Source organism: Lithobates pipiens, unplaced genomic scaffold (genome assembly GCF_037356315.1).
Source record: "Lithobates pipiens isolate NorthernLeopardFrog02 unplaced genomic scaffold, aLitPip1_a1.2 Scaffold_18, whole genome shotgun sequence".
Taxonomy (NCBI): Eukaryota; Metazoa; Chordata; class Amphibia; order Anura; family Ranidae; genus Lithobates; species Lithobates pipiens.
This window is the reverse complement of record NW_027507758.1, coordinates 581,688,646-581,713,669: the sequence shown is the minus strand read 5'-3', so window position 1 is coordinate 581,713,669 and position 25,024 is coordinate 581,688,646. Positions and strand designations below refer to the sequence as shown.

At 41.1% G+C, this 25,024-nt stretch overlaps 1 protein-coding gene across 6 annotated transcripts in view; it reads left to right on the top strand.

Moving 5' to 3' along the window:
• Nucleotides 1-19,435, top strand: part of DNMT3A (DNA methyltransferase 3 alpha) — a 346,591-nt gene extending 327,156 nt beyond the window's left edge. For all 6 annotated transcript variants that reach the window (XM_077489110.1, XM_077489109.1, XM_077489107.1 and 3 more), the window contains one exon: nt 40-19,435. In XM_077489110.1, the coding sequence (XP_077345236.1) occupies nt 40-181 (142 nt within the window). In that variant the 3' untranslated portion in view covers nt 182-19,435. The remainder of the gene's footprint in view (nt 1-39) is intronic.
• Nucleotides 19,436-25,024: the final 5,589 nt, after the last annotated feature.

Genomic DNA, 25,024 nt, shown 5'->3' with positions numbered 1-25,024 from the left:
TCTTTGTTATAATAATTCACCTACTTGCCTTCTATGCAGGGTCTTTGGCTTCCCTGTCCACTACACAGATGTTTCTAACATGAGCCGTTTAGCCAGGCAAAGGCTTCTGGGAAGATCCTGGAGTGTCCCTGTCATCCGTCACCTCTTCGCCCCTTTAAAGGAATTTTTTGCCTGCGTTTAACTCACAAGGTAAAAGGGACCTGAAGCTGATCGCCCTCTCCCCCCACCTACCCCACCCCATCCTTCCAGCTCCCCAGAACCTTTACCAACCCTCACCAGTCTCACAGCTCTACCAGAGGACGGATTGAAAACTGGGAAAGAATCAATCACCCGGTGGTAATAACCGGACCACCAGCGACGAGGAGCAGCTGGGAGAGTCTGATATCCGAATGGACACTTCTACGTAACTTCTCGTTTCATGTTACACTCTCCTTTACATACGTCTAAGTTTATTTTTTTAAGTTTTTACTTTGATATTTTGTAGGGGGAGGGGGGAATATTTTAACCCCCCACAGCCCCATGTTTTAGTAACATAGGAGCCTGTAGGTCTTATTTAAGACGTCACCATGATGCGTGCGCAGGTTCCGGTTTTAAATTTTAGTGCAGTTTAAGGCAGGGTCGGGCAACCTCGAGCTGAGGAACTACAGGGTCCACCAGTCATTGGAGGGCTCTTAAGTTCCCCTTAGTTTTGTTATTTTTTTTTTTATATATATATTTTTGTTCTCTTCTGCCCCGGTGCTAAGCGTTTTAGATGTTCATGTTTAGTTTTCTAGGTCTTTTAATGTGCTTTACCCGCTTTCCTGCCGAGGGGTGCCTGGAATAAGTGGCTGCAAAGAGGGTTAAGTCAAAACTACAGCGCAATGCAAACCAGACCGCAGAGCCACAAACGTACATAGCAGCACAAGTATGGTGGTCTACGTGAGTCGCACATTGTGTAACCTGAGACTTTCCTTCTCTAGCACACCGAGGCCGCGTCTTCTAAGCGGAGACAGGTGCACTTTAGCAGACGTAGCCTCCTGATGTCGTCATACGATGTCTGTGTCTTCATAGTCTGGTTCAACATTTCAAGCGATGAGTAGGAAAAAAAAAGAAAAGAACACAGATTTTCATTTCAGATGTTTTCATACAGGATAATTGTTACAATTTTGGCAAAAATTACCCAATTTTTTTTTTTTACAGTATTTCAGGTGCCCCGTGCCTCATGGCCAGGATAAAGCAGTTTTTGCAAACAGCTCAGACCTCTAACACTGTTTACAGATATACTGTATGTGGAATCACAGGATATATAAACTCTGCAAGTGCGCGCATGCCATCCTAATCTGTATTAAGATTATACAGGATTTATATAGCGCCAACACTGATTGCGGCCTGATGTCCCATATCCTGCTGGCTTCCGGTGGACTTTGAGGTCCTATAACGGTGCTTATATCTTATTATGTTATTTGATCTTCCTCAGTATGCCGTCTCCTTGACCAATAACAGCCGCTGGAAGGGTTAACAGGCCGCACCTATAATCATCAAACAACACATTGGACTATTAGTCCTGCTGTATAAGTCCCACTCCTAACATACATATACAGTAGCCTTTTTCTCTACAGGCATCCATGTTGGATTTCATGGCTGTTGCTAGAACATGTCTCTAGCGCATCCTGAAGCAGTATAGCCGATGGTGCAAAAGAGGCGGCCATGTTTGTTCCACTAGGTTAAGTTGTGTAATTATAACTGAACATGTGCGCGTACTTGCAGAGATGACATACACAAATCATGGTACTACTTACTACTACTGTACAACAACTTCACATGGTGCTTTCCAAAAGTGGGATGATTAAAAACATTGGCATCCATGGTGCCTTAGCGAAACGCTGTGTGGAGAACTTGTTGCCCCTTCCAACTTGTGCAATGACCTGGTGCTTCTATACAAGACACGTGCCTAAAAACACAGGGAGATCCTCTGGAGCTTCTAAGACAAGAGATACAATGTCATCACAGACAATAATGTTCCCTAATGCGATCAGTGTTTTGTGTTCAGGCCAATGTCCATACCAAAAACTTTTCCTTCCGATGGTGAGTAGACCTTAGACAAGTTGCCACAGTCTGGGCAGCATGGAACTACAATCCCCTAGTACCCCAGGAGCTGCATGTGGACATGCTTTAATGATTAAAGGATAATTCCAACCAAAACTGGTATTTAAAGTGACTCTTTGCTATGAATAGTAAAGTAAAAGGTTCAGTTAGCTACCCCCAGTGATGACGAACCTTGGCACCCCAGATGTGTTGGAACTATTTTTCCCATGATGCTCATGCGCTCTGCAGTGTAGTGGAGCATCATGGGAAATGTAGTTCCAAAACATCTGGGGGGCCAAGGTTTGCCAATACCCCCTCTTTTTCAGCAGCATGTATTTACATTTCCTTGCTCTCCTAACACTATGTTAGGCCATAGGAGTAAAGTAAAATACCCGGTACCTTTGGGGATAGGGTAGTATGTGACTTCCTCCCCCTCACCTATGTATCAGTGTTGGTGTCTTGTAATTGGCCCAGCACTGTCACATGAGTGAGGGGGAGTGCATAGCCATGTGTGGGATTCGATAAATTGGTTTGAGTCAGATTACTGTCCCTGGTCCTAATGACAGAATGGAGCAGTGGGGAACCAGTAATACATGCTGCAGGGGTGGGGGCGGCGGGCCAGTAAATCATCCTGCTACTCTGCTCTGCATAGACACAGGAAAAGATTACTTTAAAAGTAATCTCCATTTGAAACCGATATTATAGTTTTGGATTGTCGATTCAGCTGACAAACTATTGTAAATTTTGCAGACTCCAGTGGTAAAATATTTCCTGAAAGTAGTTTGTGGTTCTGTCTCTCCAACAAAAGGAAACGTGTAGTTTTGTTTGGACTGCACTCCTAAAACTAGAGCTTAGGAACCCCCAACACACTCCATCATGCAAAGCTATATTTAGGGTAGGGCAGAGAAGATATCCTTTGCCGGCCATTTACATGGTGCTTTACAAGAAACAGCCTTACATTTCATTAATACTTCTGTCTGTCTAGCTGAAAAACTGGTGCTATTTCATATTCCATTCATGTATTATGTTTTAGGTGGTCACTCTGCTTAAAAAGTGATATTTCAGTATCTGGTGGAAAATTATATTATCTAGCAGGGCCATTAACCATCAGATTTTACACCATTTCTATGACCACCAGCCTGTCTTGGCCATTAGCCATCAGATTTTATTTGTGTTTTTTTAAGTTTGAAAAACATAGGTGAGATAAAGAACCGAATTGTGTGGTTCAGCCCAGCTTTCTCTAACCATAGCTGAAATATCAAACTTTTTTGGTGGACTGGCTCTTTTTAAGCATCCCTGCCACTTACAGCTGATAGTGCCACTTTGAAGTACTAGCTGAAGGTTAGGCATCAGACAGTATGGCTGCCAGTATAGTGAACTGAATCGCTTCCAGATTATCTCTTACCAGCTCCATGTTAGGTACAAGCTGTATATGGTGCCTTATTGCCAACAAGCTCACATTTTACTGGCGCCAACATTCCTTCCATTCTCAGTCCAAGAGATTCTGGTGAGCTGCCAAGCTGACGCCATGGCTAATAAGATGCCAACTTTGCCGTCTCCGGCCTGTATGTTCAAGTGTCTCCAAACTATGCAATAAATGCAGACGTTTAATTCGGGTTTGCAAGCCTGTGGCACAGTGTAAGGCAGCGGATCATACAGTCTTTGCTGGTGGTAGCTAATCTTACACCATCGTCTACAGAAGATGTAATAGTTATACCACTAAGGACCAGCTCTGATGCCAGCTGTCAAGAATGACATCCAGTTACTGTATTCCTGCGGTGCTTACTTTTACCAGAGCTTCCATCAGAGCTACTCAGGCGATATCAGCCCTCAAGCACCATTGGCGAGAGGATAAGCCATGTTTTTAGTCATCCCCGAACCACAAACAACCCAAGCTGCATTTTTTACAACTATTTATACATAGGTCTTCAGCAGACACTGGCTACCCCTAACTTCAGAAGGGAAGCCAGTGTTTCTTTTTGGTTTTCAGACTCACTAAACCTGGGATTGTAGAATTTTAGAGTTCTGGAGAAGGCACCTGAGCCTCAAGAGAGAGTCAGAGGCCTTGTCCTTCTATGCTGATATTTTATAGAGTATGTAACCTTATCAGAGCCTCCTCTGATTCTTCACGCTTACAGTAATCTCAATTATCAGTGATGTTTTGTTTTGTCAGGGGGTCAAAGCCCCTCCACTCTTTTATCCATTGTACATGATGTGAACATTTTTGATTTTGTGTCCAATTACTTGATGTAGACGGGGCTGTGCTCTAAACACTCAGACTCTACTAAATATAACTTTCTTTATACCTATGATCATCCACCATTGTCTTTTACTGCCCCAGAATCCACCATTAATGGCTCTGAGTTGGGGAATAAGTCCTTGCTCTTTGGCTGAAAGGATGTACAGGTCTCCTCCACCATTGCTATGGAACTTATAGAATGGAGTCACTTGTGTCTTTTATCTCATGTCAGAACACTCAGGTATATTGCTTTTTTTGTCAGTGCTTCTTAAACAGTATGGACAAAGTTTTGGTCTTCGTGCTTAACATTATAAAAAAAAACTTTTTTGCATGTTTCAGTATTGGTTCTTAAAATACATTCTGAGTCAGCTTCTTAGATGAAGATTGGCCAATGGAAAAACAAAATCCATTGAAGTGACATAAAGCTAAACAAACTTGGGAGGGGCCTGACCACCCTTGGTTGAACAATGTACTTAATGATCTCACTATTACAGGGAATATTTAAATCTCTTTGAATTACACAAGTTATTTTTTAAACTGGTAGAATCCGCACAACTTTAGAGAAAGATTAGAAGAATTTCATATGAAACAGACAATTCTAAGCCTATTTTATGACAATGCAAATATGTCCCAAAATCCAGAGAAGCAAATACAGTGAGGTTGCTGGTTGAATCGCCATGCTCTATATCAATGGTCTCCAAACTGTGGTCCCGAGACCAGATGCTGCCCTTTGCTTTTATCCAGCCCTTGGGGCATTAATTAATCGAACATCAGCAACACTGGGGTATAGTTCCTGCCACTCACACCAACGATGGGGCACTATTTCTCTTATTGGTACCGGTGATAAGGCACTATTTCTCCCACTGACACCAATGATGGGGCACTATATCTCCCACTGACACCAGCGAATGGGGCACTATTACTGACACCAATGATGGAACACTATTCCTTTCACTGACACCACTGATGGGGCAGTATATCTCTCATTGATACTAACGATGGGGTATTATTACTCCCCATACTACCAATGATGGGGCATTGTTCTCTCCCACTGGCCCCCCTAAAGCTTGAAGGACACTAAACTGTCCCTTTGTTCATAAAGTTTGGAAACCCCTGCTCTGTATGGTACTTGTCCCTAGTATCTAATATTAGAATGACCATGGTCTCCCACAGAGCTGACCTGCTTACATGCCCTGTGCAATACCATGGCCATATTTTTTTTTTTTTACAGAGCTGTCCTGCACTGTGCCACCTACAAAGGGAAGGTTTAGCACCCATTCAGCAAACCTTGGCAGATATTACCTCAGATAACAGGTTTTTTTTTTTTTTTTTTTTTTTTTTTATTGAGACATTAAATAAAACATATGGTAACATGATCCAGTGGGTACCAAACAGTGCTTAATCACTTTAGATGTCAGGACATTTCTTTAGAAAGCCACAGAACTGTGTTCGGCTCCAACCATGATACACCCAAGGCACCTCCCAGTGTAATGAAGGTATTGTGGTCAACAGAGAGTCACCTTGGGTGGGGTGTGCTGTGGAGCAAGTTAAAGAATGTGGCCACAGCAGGTCTAGGTTTTGGGGCTCTCCGGGCATTCCATATACAGATGCAGATTTGTGGGTACTTGATTCATCAATTCAGAGGCAGGGTCCTTTCACACGAGTGGTATGCCCAGCGGATTCTGCTTTGCTCAGGAGGGGATCGATCCTCTGAGCCGGCGGATGACAGGTCCGTCTCCACTCACTTTGTTGAGACGGACCTGTCAGGAGTCCAGCTCTCTATAGGAACAATCGGATGAAAACGGATCGTCTGCCCGTTTTCACCCAATCCCATCCGATACGCCAGATGGATAAAAATAGGATAACCATCTCTCTGGATTTCACGGACAGGATCGGATAGCAGCAGGTGTCAGCGGACATGTTAACGCTGACATCCGCTGCTCCATGGGAGTGAATGGAGCGTCTGATCAGGTCCACCTGAAAAACTGACCGGTGGACCTGATCAGAAAGCCGAATGAAAGGGGCCGTATTGTTACTTTTGTAATTATGCTAAGGCTTTGTGTGAACACTCTGTGACTCTCATGCAGTTGTAGCTCTTATATTCTGAAGCACATCACAGACATCAAAAACCTTATAATCCAGAATAGTTCAAATCCGTGGTGTCAAGAGATTTAATCTCAAATCCCAAAACTTTATTCCATTTCTGCTTAAATTCTTTCTGGATAAATTAGATTCAAAATAAATGCAAATTGAAAAGTGTTTTCTCTAATATGATAAAAAGCATATCAGTGTCTAAAATCACTGAAAGTTCTGCATAATATCGGGGGGGGGGGGGGGGCAGACCACTACTATGAAAAAGGGGGTTTAGTAATTGCCCATCAGTTCGATGTTTTGGAATATTACAAAATGCTACTTATATAGTTGGCTTTCTCTATTTCAGATATGCCGTGTCTTGAAATAAATTCATCCGTTCGCGTGACAGCAGTCATGTTGGCACTCCATTTTCTTTGCTGTGGCTGCATTAGCTGACAGGCAGCCTAAACATCCGATCACCTGTGTTGTCATTCAGGAGGGAAATGTAACTGAACAACTGGGAGCATATGGCAGTCATGGGAAGACTTTGTGCTTCCATGCTTAACTGGCACCTCTTCGTGTTAGAAATGTATAACCGCCACTGAATGGCATTACACAAGGCTGATGCTGCTTTTACTACAATATCATATGTAGTGGTGAAGCCTGTGCTGGGCTAGCCTGACGCTGATCATACATCATCAGACAATGGCAGAGACAGATAAGTAACATGACCGTGACGTTTGGCAGCACATGGTGCCCAGTGTTCGCAATTGTACCATTGTCCTGTAACAGTTCATTTGGAATCATGGATACGTAAGTCCTTAAATATAGTAAGTACATATTGTATATGTCAAATGAGATGTAGACAAAATTTAATGTCTAAAATTGTGTAAATATGTTTAGTCAGATGTGATAGGGATTCAAACTTTTACCTGAACAGTCTGCAAAAGACAATTTTAAAAGCTCCATAGTTGGACTTTTATGTGTCTTCTATTTGTCTGCAGGTTGACCAGATATCTCAATAATCATCCAGGGTGTGCTTTAATATTTTTATGCATCTAGAAAATTAATTCAGTAAGAAAGTATAAATCACAGGGTACATAGAAAAAAACAAAGCTTTTGATGATCATTTAATATTATATGGAACAAAATAATTATCGCTGTACCTGGTACATGTCATAATGATTACAAATAGTGCTCGCTATCACTTTTTAATGTAGATATAAAGACTATATGCAGAAGTAGGAGTTGCCAGGATTTAGTCAGGTTCAAAAAAAAACAGAGCAGTCCTGTGTAATCTATTGAACCTCTTTATAAAAAAATTAGATTTGTGAGACAGAAAAAAGGGTTTATATGGTATATATTCACTATATGCTCCACAGTGTCATTCCTAGGTAGTGAGTTACTGTGTATGATTCAGATAAGTCATGAACCCAAGCTGGTGTCACCTCTCAGGTAATCACTAATCCAGGGATTTAGTAAAACCTTGTAAACCCGAATCAGAGGTCTAACAGTGTATAAAGGCACAGACACTGAGGACATCTTCACCAGTTTCTTTGGGTGACTTTAGACAGCAAATAATATAATATAAGATGATGTGATTGTAAAATAAAAAAAAGCGGAAAAACATTCATACTCATATCGGCCAAAAATGTACAAGTCTGCAATGTGAGAGTACCCCCTGCTCTGGCATCAAGGCCAGATGTACTTCACTGGAGCCTGTAGACACACAACTCAAAGGAAGACTACTACTCTCTTCTACACAGAACATCACTTGGTCCTATCCTGGTTTAGAAGAATTGATGTAGCTGGCCAAATTCATCAAGTGGCAGTAGTGCCTAAGGCATGCTGCATGTTGAACTGGTTACTTAAGCTTTGCTGTCAATGTTCAACTATTGCATGAGAGACACTTTTTTTCATCCCTTAAGTGCTGTCACAGCTTAAAGAATGAGGTGAAGTGTGTACAAAACCAAAAAAAAAAAACATTTATGCCATGGCTATTTCTATCAATGATGGGGGAAATGCATGCCCGTACAGAAACTGCTGAATCTTTTTCCCTGCCACCTGTAGGAAATGCCTGCTGTGGCTACTGGTAAGTCCTACTTTGTCCGGTCTTATAATGGGAGAACAATGACCAGATTCTCTTTGCCTAGCCATTGACTAGCTTTTCCTAAAGAATTCAAAGACCTTCCCAGGCCAGCTAAAAGGTATAATTCCATCAGCTGCTTGGGTGTTCTCTTTATTAGAGTGTGCCTGATACATCCCATGTAGCATCTGGATAACATGTTCATCTCCGTTGGACTCCCAAGCAACCAAACATCAGATTCAGCAGTGGTTCTCAATGTTTTTTAAATAAGAAGCTAGGTTCCTGTCCGATATGCTCAAGGATTAACTTCAGTCCTTTCTGAGTCATTGACCTAGAACAAGCATACAGATCATAAGTCTGAGAAAAGGACTAATCTGCATAATTTTTCTTGTCAATGATTCAAAGTATTGAGGGTTATCCCCAGCAATAATCACATAAAAGGCTATGTAGTTCAACATCAGTGGATGGCAACACTGGCCGTAGGATAAGTATACATCTAGGGTGGGTCTTAAGGTCAGGTGGTTGGGTGCAGAAAGGATATCCACACACTTATCAAGAGTGCCAACTATGCCTGCCCTTTCGGTTTGTACTATAGTTCCCACGTATAAAAAGCACTGTATGAATGGAAGATAGGCAGATGAATAAAATGTCCTCTCACTCCATTCCGTAGATCACTTCTCTATTTATAGAAGCTGTGCTATAGCTTCCATTAATGAAAAGTACTCTGTGAATGGAGGAGGCAGACCTTATATTCATCTGCATGTCCTCCATTTGTAGACCGTTTTTTTTTTATTCATGGAAGCTATTGTACAGCTTCTATGAATAAATAGGTGGGCTGAAGGGGCGGATATATTTGGCACTCTTGATGTGTGCATGTGACAGGTTATTCAGTTTTATTAATCCATGCGGCAGATTACAGATGAGGGGTGCAGAGGACAGAGCATTTCAATTACAATAGCTAGCACCATCACAAGGGACATTTCGAATTTTATGTAAGTACAGTCTCTGTGCTGATTTTTTTTTTTTTACCTAAAGTTAGGTCTAATGCAACACATATCAAAACTGTGATTCACATGACCCCGTGAATTTCCAGTGATGAAGTAAAGGCTTTGCAAGCAGCCAGAGTTTATTACTTGTAAAGCCTGTACCACATTTCATTTTACGCCACATTCTGCATTGATCTGGTGTCAGGTGTGTCTTCAATCGGTGATATATAAACCTTTGTAATACTGTGATTGGAGAAGATGGCATCACAAAGTTTACACACCAAGAGAAAAATGTAATGGTGGTAGCACCTATCTGGTATATTATGAAACCAAATGCAGGTTCCAAACTGAACAAACATTTTTGGAGATTGAAGTGGAAGAATAATTCTCAAGGGGATGAAAGGTTACATTAGGGAGGCAGTGGTATACACAGGTAAGCCTCTGTGAAATAAGTTTCTGGATTAATGCCACAACAAACTTCCAATGTTCACGGAGGCAGACATATATGGTCAAGTTTGTGAAAACCTGACCATTACCCCATATAAGCTTGTATTACCCCTAATATTTTGACCCCCTTTGGCAATAACAGCCTCCACTCTTCAGGGAAGACTTTGCACAAGATTTTGGAGTGTGTCTGTGGCAAAAGAACATTAGTGAGGTTGAGTATTGAGCTAAGAATAGAGGGCCTGGCTTGCAATCCACATTCCTATTCATCTCTTAAGTAATCAGTACCAGTTCATCCCAAAAGTAATCAGTAGGGTTGAGATCAAGACTGTGCAGGCCACACGAGTTCCTCCACATCAAACTGTGTTTTTATGGAACTGGATTTGTACACGGGGTCAAATGTAACAGAAAAGGGCCTTTCCCAAACTGTTACCACAAGGATGGAAGAATGCAAATGTCTAAAAATTCCTTGTATTCTGTTGCATTCATAAGACAAGTGGAGACAATTGAACGCAGTCATCTGGAGGGGTCTCCACATTTGACCATATAGTAGGTGTGATGGCCAGGTGTCCACAAACATTTAGCCATATAGTGTATACACTACTAGAGGAAGAATTGACGGAGAGAGAAGCTGTTGCAAAATCTCATTCACAATGAATCTCCAGTGAGGTTTGCAGAGCCCGGGGTGGAAGAGGGCGGGCCATAGTCTGGTGAGTCACGTGCCAGGTGTAAAGCCAATACAGCACACACTAGGGCTGCTAGAACGTTCTTTCCAACACACTTTGCATCGTAACATTTTTATATTCCTATGGTGATGAATCCCATCGGGACAAAGCAAATACTTTGCTATATTACAATTTACACATACTATTACAGCTGTCGTGGACTTTGAGATCTAGGAAGTTAGCCCCGACTAAAACGTTACCTGCAGCATACATGACTTAATTACTAATGCGAGTCAATGCCTTCTCATGTTGAATGCTGTGGTGCTTACAGGATACGTTGTCACTTGTCCGTTATTGCTAAGAATTTATTTTTCAAGCCATGGCAGAATCGAGCATTTTGTAATACCCTGAAATATTTGTGTTTTCTGGACTTGTAGATGTTGAAAGTTGTGTCATCATTGTGTAAAAGGAAACCCTCTCTTGCGAAAAACACAGAGGCAGTCTTTGCTCTCATTCTGAAAATGTACGTTTCCTGACTGTCATGCTGATCCAGTGACTTCAGTACTATTTGTCACTGACCCAGGACAAGTATGAAGACAAGGATTTCAGACTTTTCTTTGGCTTTCTGGATCTGCATACTTGGGTCACTGACTTAAAGTATTGAAGCCATCAGATTAGGAAGACAGACCAACAATTAACATTTTCAGGAGGTCAGCAATGGCAGCCCCCTAAAGTTTTCTTAGGAAAAGTTTACAAATTTCTCTCAAATTTCTGTCAGTAGTTAACTGCCCCAAAGAAAATAAAACATTGCATCCCCTGCAGCGGTTTGCAATAATGTGCTAGAATGCATCACATGCTAGCACATTATGATAGATTTACTTGCACATTTTGAGACTGCCAGTGCAGCGCTGTCATGACTTTTCCAGCTCTTCCATCTTCATCCGGTCACTTCCAGGTTTGTGGGCTCCAGCTGTATAAATGTCTGGGACCGCAATGACATTGTTTCCGCTCATGCACGGGAACCCTGTCACGGAGCTCTGAAGGTACAGTACAGGTATGCCATCCCTTTTGAGCACATGCCTAGGTGACATCACTGGCAGCATCCCGTATTAATATCTCAAGATATTTACTGTACCTACAGGTAAGCCTTACTATAGGCTTACTTGTAGGTATTAGCTAGAAAGTGGAGTTTACCTACACTTTGAAAGACCCCCTTCAGCCCTCAGGACCCCCAACAAAAATTGAATACTCACGTGTCCAAATTCTTCCAGATCTTTACAAAGATGCACATCTGCAACTGCAAGTCTACATCTATTACTATGGAAAGGTCATTTATTATGCATTTCATCACTAAACAGCCTTTCTATAGAAATTAATGAAGCTTCTTCCATGAAGGCAGCCAGTGTGAAAACTTTGATAAAGAACTTACTTTCATATTTTAAAAATAAATGAGTTTAGATCCCTCCAATTAGTTGCAGTGAAATAAATTGCCAAACCCTTCTATAGGCAGTGCAATCCAATCATGATACGAGTAGAGGCAAGACTTACTTCTAGCACTCTCTCTACTTTGATGATTTAGTAAGCATGCAGAAGGACAGAAAGATAATATTTTAAGTATGCACTCCCCTCTGTCGTAGACATATCTGAGGAATGTAGTGGTAACGTCCAATCAGGTCACTGTAAACCATGCACATTTCTCAACACAGCCAACCAGCAGCAGGGGATCGGATGACATCATCTGTTGAATAGAATGGTATCTATTGTTTGTAGACCTGAAGGGATCGGAGCCTTTCTGAAATTCATCAGGAAATTCTTCATGTGGCTATTGAAATGTTACAACTGGAGTTCTATGTTAAGAGTGTAGTGATGTGCGAGAGAAAAACACAACCAGGCCTTGCAGCTGTATCACTTAGGCTAGTTTCACAGCTATGGATTGTGGCAATGTGCTATGCACTTATTAATGCGTTGTGTTGTGATAAGTTTTGAATGACATTCCAAAACACTATAGAAACTCACCTCTGACCCATCTGAATGGGCTGCCTCAGTGCAATGCACGTTAACATGGGCCCTTAGGATTTATCTATACCTCAACATCACATTCATGATATTAGGCTTACTGTAGTTATGGTGTATCTAGAGAAGATTGTACTATCAGATTGTAATGTAACTTTAATTATCCATATGTCTATACCTTATTGTGCATGGCCAAACCCAAGTGTAACCTTCTCCCTGATGTGGGTAATAGGTGTATTTTGACACATGTGCATTGGTAGTGGGAGAATGTCTATACCTTATTGTTCATGGCCGAACCCAAGTCTAACCTCCTTGATGTGAGCGATAGGTGGATTTGGCACACGTGCATTGAGAGTGGGAGGAAAGGGAAATATCAACGTACATAGACACAATCTTCCCATTTCTTTTCCAAAGATCAGGTGTGTTCTTGTTCTCACTCACCAAAATCACTTTTTAGCAAATGCTTGTATCACTGTATCCTTAGTATCACTTAGTCTGAATATCACCTTTGTGTTCGGCATGTAAAAAGACTCCAGTGTTGATGCAAGAAACCTGTACTCCTACCCAATTGTTGTATCCGTTTTGTGTTTTGCTGGAGGAAGATCTTGACAATAAGCTATGTAGCCAGATTCCTATGGTCATTAGTACCATGACCTGTGGATAATAGTAAACAGTGTGGCCTTAGCTCCCCAAAAGATGGGCAGATTATAGGGGTCTTCACAAAATCTGCCTGTAAATTCAACCCAATGTTGGACTAATTTGTTGTTTTGGGGGTCTTCCCCTCAGCTACAGAGCTAGTTTACCAACATTAACAAAATAAGGTGCAATTTTAACATTATACATTGACATGATCCAGAATATGTACAAAAAAATTCTTCCTACCGTGAAACACTGCCTTTGTACAAAAACATTAATTTTCTTGTAATATAGTCTTATCAATCTTTTTTTTTTTACTTTTACAAATTGACAAAACACCAGAATCCCACCAGTATGAAAGTGTCACGTTCCTTAGGATGGGTCTGCAACTCAGCCCCAATTTTGAGCCCAAAGTCCCTCATTAGGCAGACCATTGGGAATCTGAATGGTGCTGAAAAAATACTGTTTTCACATTCTTTACTTTATTTTTCCTTTGGCACAGTCCTGAGTAAAAAAAAAAAACTAGAAAAACCTTAAAAAAAATGCCTAAGTTCCTTAAAATAAGCAGAAGGTGGTGATTTTAAAAGGTGCTAAACATTTTATGAGAATTATATATTGTTAAATTAAATCTACTATCTGGTTGACGACTGTTTTTTTTTTTTTCTTTCTCTTTATTTTATTTTTTTATCTTGGTTATATATTTTTCTCTTTAATTTTCTGAGGGGGAATTCTTCTAGTGCTATTCCAAGAAGGCACTGTTATTTTACTCTTCTATATTATTATTAGGGGAAAAATAAAAAGGCATTTTAACTTTGTACTTGAAATAAATACACAAAAAATCTTAAAAAAAAGAGCAAGCAAAAGATTTTATGTGTTTTAGCCTAGACATTGAAATAGTTGGTGCTTTAACTCTTTGTGACAATGATGTATACTGAACTGAAAATTAAACTATGTAGATCATTTGATAACTTTTACTGTTACATATGACAAATGTATCATGTTTTATCCATGTTAGAAGCTGGTTTCTGTTTTTTTATACCCCACATTCCATGCACACAAAGATACATACGTGTGTTTACTTTCCTTTTTACCATATTATGTCCTCTTATCCCTGTTTTAACCTGCCCATGTTATGACTGTGACTTCTATATGTGCGTCATGCTTACTCCAATTGCTTGACAGGTGATGACACCGAAAAAATATTAAAAAAATGTAAAAAAAATAAAAATTAGTCAAACTGTGGTAGTCTGGCTGGAGATAAAAGCTGTTTCTTGTGCGTGTTGCTGAACAGATCGTATTTCCACGTGTGAAGTTAGAATGTTTTAAGTGTCGAAGGCCAGAGTATGAATCTCCGGTCTGCTATTATATAAAGCTACAGGTTTACAGCTTGAGCATTTGCCTGGTAAGCCTGGGGAAGTGAGTGACACAGGTGAACAACTGTCCAAAGAGGGTAGCATTTTAGTAAGAGTCAGCTGTGGGGTAAAAACATGCAGTGGTGGCTTTGAATGTCATCAATATATCTTAATTTGCATTAAAAAAATAGCATCTGTTGGTGCTTAATTTTTGCCTGAAGAAGTTTTGTTCTGGATTTAAGGATCATATCCTTGTTTGTTCATTATCGACATAGAAGGATCTGGTCCACTTTTGTATGTGAAACCATTAGAAGGACTTTATACCTAATATCTACTAAATTCTGTTTTAAAAATATACAGACATTTTAATGCAGACATGTCAAGTGAGGGTTCTTCTTATAATAAACACAGTTACAGGGGTTTAAAAATATGGCATTTGGTGCATCCTCATTTGCCATCTCCAAAGATATAAAACCTCAAGTGCTATAGGGGCCAGTTCACACCACAATGCAGTATGGGAAATCTACACTCCATGTGCGTTTCCCACCCCACATTCAAAACACACTGCACTTGGAATCTGCAGCAGGTGTCAGTGCAATGCTAATGACCTCCTTGGCGGGTGGAGTGCATTTTTACTGGATCACATGGAACAGAAGCACCATGCAATCCGGTTTCACTGGGTTTTGTAAAGTAGTATATTAAAGTGGTGTTGCATATGAAAAAAAAAATCATCAAAATTCCTATAAAAAAAATATATATATATATTTGGAAAAAAAATTTTTTAACTCACCTCTAAATGCCTGTTACTAGGGGGCCCCTCGTAGTCTGCCTCCTTCTGTGCCTGGGCTGGTGACATCACTTCCCCTTGGTGCAGGAAGGGCTCAGCTCTGCCCCCTTCCTCCTGTCAGTCATCTGGGACACATGACAGGCGCCGCTTGCTCATGCGCAGTGGGTGCCCGGCTGTGAAGCCACAGCCGGGTGCCCACAGTTAGAATACCGGCGCTGCCAAGCGGAGGGGGAAATGAGCGGGGCTTCGTTCCCCCGCATCGCTGGACCCTGGGACAGGTAAGTGTTCGATTATTAAAAGTCAGCAGCTGCAGTATTTGGGGTCCAGCTCAATTTCAGCCTATTCAAATAAATGGGCTTAAATTGCACTGAACCTGGATTACATGTGAAATGTACAGCATGATAAAATCAAGGAATGACTTATTTTATATAACTGTATAAAACCTTGCCTTGTACTGTTCTCACAGTGTGATAAGAGGGCCAACAGGATCAAGGACATTTAAAAAACACAAACTATAGCTTGGTTGTCACTTTCCAACAGACAAAAGTTTGAAATTTAACTAAGCTAAATATCTAATTTTACTCTTTATCTATATACAGATCCTTCCAATAACCGATGGTCTGCTTTCATACTATTTGGTTGTCTAGTCTACCAAAGAGGCATATGTCCATCAAGTTCAACCAGTCACCAATAGGTTTGGCCCAGAAGAGGGCACAAAAGACAGGCAGTAGTGGCCAGTTTTGTTTTAAGGAAAAAGAAAGAAATCCTTACATTACAAAGTAATGTTAAATGGGAGGAGCATTGGCTACATCCCCTGGCCATATTATACAGGGCTTGACAGTTTCTTTGGAGTTTTGTATTTGAAGTCCCACTAAAGTAAGAAACGTTGAATTTTGGTAACTGCTTGAGGTTAATACCTATAATAGTATTCAGTATATTAATTCTTTTTTTAATATGTTATAGGCCGTTATAATTTTCTCGACTTTTACATGCAGGTCACACTGTCCAGCCAATGTTGGGACAAACAATATTATACTGCCGGGGGTTATAAGGATCAGCCTTTATTCATGTAGTTGAAACCTTTTTTTTTTTCCAAAAGAAAACTGTTGCTGTAACTGCTTAAAACACGTTAGCTGGAATTGTAAAGTAGAACTAAACCCATTTATTTAACTGTTTCAAAAAACAGTTACGTTGCCATAATGCTGGGAATGCTGTCACATTTGCTTGTGCCCCCAACCAAACTGTCAAACCATCACGTAACTTGTGTCATAAATGATAAAATGTGTAGCCACACGGCAGTTGCAGATCAAACCGGGGCTAAGATGGCAGCTTCCTTGACTGAAAAGGATATGAGGATTTAGGTCCACTTTAAAATTAAACTCACTGGTTGAACTGTTTCACAAAAGAGGTGTGCTTTTAATGATAACTGTCACAGTTATTAGTTGTGCTTATGTCAGCTCGGAACGGAACTGTCAACCTATCAAATGGCTGGCGTCATAGCTGATTGCATGTGCAGCACCAAGACAGCCACAGATCAAACAGAAACTAAGATGGTGGCTTCCTTGACTTTAAAGGATAGAAGGAGTTTAGTTCCACTTTAATAGCTTTTCTTCTTACTAAAAGTCAATTTTATTTTAGGGTGACTACAACAAAACTGACATTTACAAAACAAAACACAAAAAGCCATTGATTTAACGTAATACACAAAAAGCCAATTAAACTGATTTAATTGCAGGTTTCATGCTATTTACAGAAGTGAATAATAGCACATCTACTGGCCAGATCAATAGATAATAAAACTATGATTAGGGGTGGACTCAGAAAAACAAAAACTGTGATGTTAATGCATATATGTACATTTTTAAAATTTTGGCCATAGTTTTAATTTAACTTAAATATCAAAAAAATTTCTAGTAGTAAGTCACATGGACTTTTTCTTGTAATGTTGAAGACATTTCATTGCTTATGGGCCTAATATCGGGCAACATCAGCCAGTTCAACAGAAACTGGCTGAAATTTAGCCTGTGTGTACGGCAGCTGGTCTGACAGAAGCAGGCGTTTGGCCAGCTTCTGTCAAATGTGCCTGACCAAAAAAGGTCTGCTGATCGGCATCCAATCAGCACTCTCAGCCAATGGCTCTTCAGTTTTTGTTTTTTTTCAGTACGCTGGGCTGAATAGAAAAAAACTCCCAGACTTTATCCAAGTCACTTCCTTAAGCCGGCCATAGATGATACGATTTTCTTTAAAAAATTGCTTGACTCCCCCATCAATACAGTCAGGGTTGATGGGAGAATCCTTCCTGCTGATCTATTGTGTTCTCCCAATGGGGGGGTGCGGGGAGGCATCCCTACCAGGAGAACACAGTGACTATTGCTAGCAGCTATAGCTGCTGGCAGTAATCAAATGCAAAAACTGACATGCTGGTTGTACGACTTGGGTTCAATGGATCGACTTGGGTTTAATCACCCTGCCCATACATGGTTTGTATCTCAATCGGTGCCTAATGAGTGCCTGGAAAATACCCCAGCACTTATATCCACACAGGTTGCACAGACACCTTAAGACAATCATTATAGAAGGTCAGATGTTATTGTCCAAGAACAGAATGGGAAGTAATGGAAGCACCCTGTTCTAGTCTTCAACACCATCTGTCTTCCACATATAATCCTGTCTTTAACATTTATTCATCCTGGCAATTTGACAACAATTTACACCTTTAACCAGGTAAATTGAAGGATTGATGAAATTTTTTACATTTATGAAAACTTCCAGACTTCAAGGGTGGGATTATGTAATTAGAACTAGGTGGTTATTCCTATTTTCAGATCCTCCCATTTAGTTTTTGGACAATAACAACTGTCTTTCCATGGTAATTGGATTAAGGCGTCTGTGCTACCTGTGTGGATATAAAGGCTGGAGTGTTTTTCTAAAACTCATTACGACTAAAGAAGTGTCTTTGAGAAACTAAAAAATGTCTTCAACATTACAGAACTAGTCTGGTTGAAAGTGGCTAATGCCGCGTACACAAGGTCGGAGAATCCGTCGGAATGCGTCTTATCGGACCGTGTCGTCAGATAATCCAACTGTGTGTGGTCTGCATCGGACTGATTCCGTCCGAATCTCCGTCGGACCCAATTTTCCAACATGTTGGAAATATTTCCCGACCAACTGGGCCGGTCGGACGTAATCCGATCATGTGTAGAGAATTTTGATCGGACCAAGTGCCACGCATGCTCAGATCAAATTCCTACATCAAAGCTATTGGCTACAAGCCTGAATGTAGTCCCATCGTAACGAAATTACGTCATCACGTTCTGAAAGATCGGATTTTTCGACAACTTAGTCCGACCGTGTGTATGCAACAGTTTCGGACACAATCCGTCAGACTAAATCTGATGGACAAAATCCGACCGATTTGGTTGGCAGAATCTCCGACCGTGTGTACAGGGGCTTACTACTACTAGATATACCATGACCTGGAACCTTCATAGATATTCTTAAATATCAATAAAGGTTGTTAATACAGTTTTAGAACTTCACATATTGACCTAGAAAAGCACTGTTGACTACAAACAGAAAGGGAAAATTATTTTGAAGCAAAACTGAAGTTACTCTTCAAAGCCACCCTGGGATATGTTGGAGTGTCCCCACAGGTGTGTTCTTCTTCCAGGAATGTAGAAGACAGTAAGTGAGCCTGTGTCCTCTCTCCCGCATTGATGCTTTAGTCCTTTTAATAAGGAAACCCGTTCCGTCATAGAACAGCGTTAGTTTCCGTTTTTTTGTACCAGATCTGCTATTTATTGACATTAATAATGTACATTTCACCAAGTGGTTGCTGGAAGGTGGCGTGCAGGTGGAGAGAGGAGAAATTCAGTGGGGACGTTGGCATTTTTTTAATAAGAGATATGTTTTAGGATACAGAGCCTTCTTTTACTGGCATTCTGTTGTTTCTCTGTGTATTTGATGCTCGTGGTATAGCTGTATATGACATATGGGGGCTCTCTGCCTGCAGCAGATGGTCCAGTCTGTATCTTCACCTCATTATTATTTTTTGGTGCCCAGAAAAATAAAGAAAAATAAAACAGTTGAATATATGTGTCTTTCTGTCATACTTTTTTTTATTTGTTTTTTTGTGACCACTTACTGGTCAGTTGCTGTCAGTTTTCATGGCAACTTCATCATCATCTCTTCACCGCGAGCTATATACATACACTTCAATGGAAAAATATCACACAAACAAATTTATTTTAATCCTTTTATAAAGAATACTAACTAATGTTTTATTTTATGAACTTTCTTTTATTTCTTTAGATGATTGATGAAACAACCCGTGAAGGAACAGAAAGAGGTGTCATGTTAAGAGTACATAGCGCACAGATTGCAGGGGTCGGGTGTGTGCAATTTAGATTGCGGGGTTCAGGAGTGGGTATTGCACACAGTGCAGGTGTCACCTGTGTGTAATGTACCTAGTGTAAAAGTGAGGAGTGGGTAACTCCTAGGCCTTGTACACACGGTCGGAGAATCCGTTGGAATGTGTCCTATCGGACCATGTCGTCGGATAATCCGACTGTGTGTGGTATGCATCAGACTGATTCTGTCCGAATATCCGTCGGACCAAATTTTCCAACATGTTGGAAATATTTCACGACCAACTGGTTCGATCGGACATACTCCGATCATGTGTAGCGAATTTTGATCGGACCAAGTGCCATGCATGCTCAGATCAAATTCCTACATCAAAGCTATTGGCTACTAGCCTGAATGTAGTCCCATCGTAACGAAATTACGTCATCACGTTCTGAAAGATCGGATTTTTCGACAACTTAGTCCGACCGTGTGTATGCAACAGTTTCGGACACAAATCCGACGGACAAAATCCGACGGATTTGGTTGGCAGAATCTCCAACCATGTGTACAGGGGCCTAGACTGCAGGGGTCAGCTGTGTGTATTATACCTAGTGCAGGAGTCAGAAGTAGGTAACTCACAGAGTGCAGAGGTCCACTGCAGGAGGGATTTTTGCCGCCTTTTTCCCAAGTGTGTGAGCGGGCTTTCGCTGGGGCTCAGCCTCCCTCCCATGTTCTATTAAAGGGAAGAGGTCCAGATCCTCGCGGGGGGGGGGGGGGGGGGGGCTTGCTTCAGGAAACACTAGGAAAAATACATGAGAAACCTACAATGAGGGAAAAAAGTATTTTATCCGTTGCTAATTTTGGACGTTTTCACACTGGCAAATAAATAATCAGTCTATAAATGTAATGGTAGGTTTATTTTAACAGTGAGAGACAGAATAACAATAAAAATATCCAGAAAAACGCATTTCAGAAAAGTTACAAATTGATTTGCATTTTAATGAGTGAAATAAAAATTGGATCCCCTATCAATCAGAAAGATTGCTGGCTTCCAGGTGTCTTCTATACATGTAATGAGTGGAGATTAGGAGCACTCTCTTAAAGAGAGTGCTCCTAATCTCAGCTTGTTCAAAAAAACTAGTGTATTATTTATCCCGTGCTCCTCAATCTACTCAATACAAAAAAGTAGACAAGCATTAACAAGATTTTTTTTATTTAATCTCAGCTTGTTACCTGTATAAAAGACACCTGTCCACAGAAGCAATCAGTCAGATTCCAATCTTTCCACCATGGCCAAGACCAAAGAGCTGTCCAAGGATGTCAGGGACCAGATTGTAGACTTATACAAGGCTGGAATGGACTAAAATACCATGGCCAGGCAGCTTGGTGAGAGGGTGACAACAGTTGGTGCGATTATTCGCAAATGGAAGAAACACAAAATAACTGTCAATCTCCCTCAGTCTGGAGCTCCATGAAAGATCTCACCTCATGGAGTTTCAATGATCATGAGAACGGTGAGGAATCAGCCCAGAACTACACGGGAGAATCTTGTCAAGGCAGCTGGGACCATAGTCACCAAGAAAACAATTGGTAACACACTACTCTGTGAAGGAATGAAAATCCTGCAGCACCAACCCATCCCCCAGCTCAAGAAAGCACATGTACAGGCCCGTCTGAAGTTTTCTAATGAACATCTGAATGATTCAAAGGAGAACTGGGTGAAAGTGTTGTGGTCAGATGAGACCAAAATTGAGCTCTTTGGCATCAACTCAACTCGCCGTGTTTGGAGGAGGAGGAATACTGCCTATGACCCCATGAACACCATCTCCACTGTCAAACATGGAGATGGAAACATTATGCTTTGGGGGTGTTTTTCTGCTAAGGGAACAGGACAACTTCACCACATCAAAGGGACGATGGATGGGGCCATGCAGTGCTCGACAAAACCCGGTCGCCAGGTCGCATTGGCGACTAGAATCAGCGACCTTGCGCCTGGGGCAGCATAGCTGGGGGTATCCCGTCTCCGTGGACCCCCCCCCCCCCCCGCGCGATCGCGTCGGGCCGCGCGAACGCGTCGGGCCGCGCCGCAGGCGGCCGGTAATTGAGCACCCGGCTTTGAGGCCTTCTGTGATCCTATGGTTCCTTCTGTAATCTGGCGCCCTCTTGTGGTGGCCGTTGGAATTACAACCAACAATGCTAATCGGATTGCCTGCCAGTCTTTCTCCATCCCTTTACTTAGAACCCCTAAACAAAACAAACAAAAAAAAAAAAAAAAAAAAATATATATATATATATATATATATATATATATATATATATGTATATATAAAAAATATATATATATATATTTATTCTAACACCCTAGAGAGTAAAATGGTGGTCGTTGCAATACTGTCTGTCACACCGTATTTGCACAGCGGACTTACAAGCGCACTTTTTTTGGGGAAAAAATTTTTATTTAATAAAAAAAAAGACAACAGTAAAGTTAGCCTAATTTTTTTTTTTTATATTGTGAAAGATAATGTTACGCCGAGTAAATCGATACCCAACATGTCACGCTTCAAAATTGCGCCCGCTCATGGAATGGCGACAAACTTTTACCCTTTAAAATCTCCATAGGCGACGTTTAAAAAATTCTATAGGTTGCACGTTTTGAGTTACAGAGGAGGTCTGGGGCTAGAATTATTGCTCTTACTCTACCGATCGCAGCGATACCTCACATGTGTGGTTTGAACACCGCTTTCATATATCCGTTCGCTTCTGCACGCAAGCTTGGCGAGACAGGGCGCATTTAAAACATTTTTTTTTCTTATTTTAACTTTTATTTTAATTTTTTTCACTGTTCTTTTAAAAAAAAAAAATGTGTGTCACTTTTATTCCTATTACAAGGAATGTAAAAATCCCTTGTAATAGAAAAAAGCATGACAGGTCCTCTTTTATATATGAGATCTGGGGTCAGAGAGACCTCACATCTCATATTTACACTAAAATGCAATTTAAAAATGTCCCTCTAAGAGCTATGGGCAATGACTTGGAGACAGGTGGGGGGCTGGGGGCTATCTTCCCCTCACTCGTCTCCATGTCAGGCCAGGGACAGGTCCAGATCGCCGTCACGGACCTGGCTCCTAACTTTTTTAGCTGGCTCCTAGATTCCAAGCAAATTTGTCAACCCCTGGGGCCATGTACCATCAAATCTTGGGTGAGAAACTTCTTTCCTCAGCTAGGGCATTGAAAATGGGTAGTGGATAGGTATTCCAGCATGCCAATGATCCAAAACAAGGCTACAAAGAAGTGACTGAAGAAGAAGCACATTATGGTCCTGGAGTGGCCTAGCCCAGTGGTCATCAACTCTGTCCTCAGGGCCCACTAAGAGGCCAGGTTTGCAAGATAACCTAAATACATCACAGGTGATATCATTTGCTGCTCAGTGATTGCAGTATTCTAGGCTGCATCTCCCCAAGGTAATACATAAAACCTGGCCTGTGGAGGACAGGGTTGATGACCACTGGCCTAGCCAGTCTCCAGACCGTAATCCCATAGAAAATATGTGGAGGGAGCTGAAGATTCGAGTTACCAAACGTCAGCCTTGAAACCTTAATGACTTGGATAGGATCTGCAAAGAGGAGTGGGACAAAATTGAGATGCAGGCAAACCTGGTGGCCAACTACAAGAAATGTCTGACCTCTGTGATCGCCAACAAGGGTTTATGCCACCAAGTACTAAGTCATGTTTTGCAAAGGTGTCAAATACCTATTTCAATAATTAAAATGCTAATTAATTTATAACTTTTTTGAAATGTGTTTTTCTGGATATTTTTGTTGTTATTTTGTCTCTCACTGTTAAAATAAACCTACCATTAAAATTATAGACTGATCATTTCTTTCTCAGTGGGCAAACGTTCAAAATCAGCAGGGGATCAAATATTTTTTTCCCTCAGTATATACTAAAGACTTGCTGGGACCTATGGTCTGCTCTGGAGTAGCAATTTGCCAGAAGAAACCTGGAATATGGACTTTTCTGTTAGAGCACCGCTAAGTTTGGACTTTCCTCTAAGAGACTTCACCTGTTCAGGTAACCTTGGGCAGCAATGGTTAGGTTTAGTTAAAAATGAAATGTTACAAAGTTTAAAGTAATTGATTCAACTGCTCAGAGCCTGGTCTTAAGTCATTCCGTGGTTTGCATGTGAGGTCCTGTTATTTTATTAAAGAATATGGGTCCCTAACCACAATATAGTGCCTTGCGAAAGTATTCGGCCCCCTTGAACTTTTCAACCTTTTGCCACATTTCAGGCTTCAAACATAAAGATATAACATTTTTATTTTTTGTGAAGAATCACCAACAAGTGGGACACAATTGTGAAGTGGAACGAAATCTATTGGATTTTTGAAATTTTTTAACTAATAAAAAAATGAAAAGTGGGGCGTGCAAAATTATTCGGCCCCCTTGCGTTAATACTTTGTAGAGCCACCTTTTGCTGCGATTACAGCTGCAAGTCGCTTGAGGTATGTCTCTATCAGTTTTGCACATCGAGAGACTGAAATTCTTGCCCATTCTTCCTTGCAAAACAGCTCGAGCTCAGTGAGGTTGGATGGAGAGCATTTGCGAACAGCAGTTTTCAGCTCTTTCCACAGATTCTCGATTGGATTCAGGTCTGGACTTTGACTTGGCCATTCTAACACCTGGATACGTTTATTTGTCAACCATTCCTTTGTAGATTTTGCTGTATGTTTGGGATCATTGTCTTGTTGGAAGATAAATCTCCGTCCCAGTTTCAGGTCTTTTGCAGACTCCAACAGGTTTTCATCCAGAATGGTCCTGTATTTGGCTGCATCCATCTTCCCCTCAATTTTAACCATCTTCCCTGTGCCTGCTGAAGAAAAGCAGGCCTAAACCATGATGCTGCCACCACCATGTTTGACAGTGGGGATGGTGTGTTGAGGGTGATGAGCTGTGTTGCTTTTACGCCAAACATATTGTTTTGCATTGTGGGCAAAAAGTTTGATTTGGGTTTCATCTGACCAGAGCACCTTCTTCCACATGTTTGGTGTGTCTCCCAGGTGGCTTGTGGCAAACTTTAGATGATACTTTTTATGGATATCTTTGAGAAATGGCTTTCTTCTTGCCACTCTTCCATAAAGGCCAGATTTGTGCAGTGTACGACTGATTGTTGTCCTATGGACAGACTCTCCCACCTCAGCTATAGTTCTCTGCAGTTCATCCAGAGTGATCATGGGCCTCTTGGCTGCATCTCTGATCAGTCTTCTCCTTGTCTGAGCTGAAAGTTTAGAGGGACGGCCAGGTCTTGGTAGATTTGCAGTGGTATGATACTCCT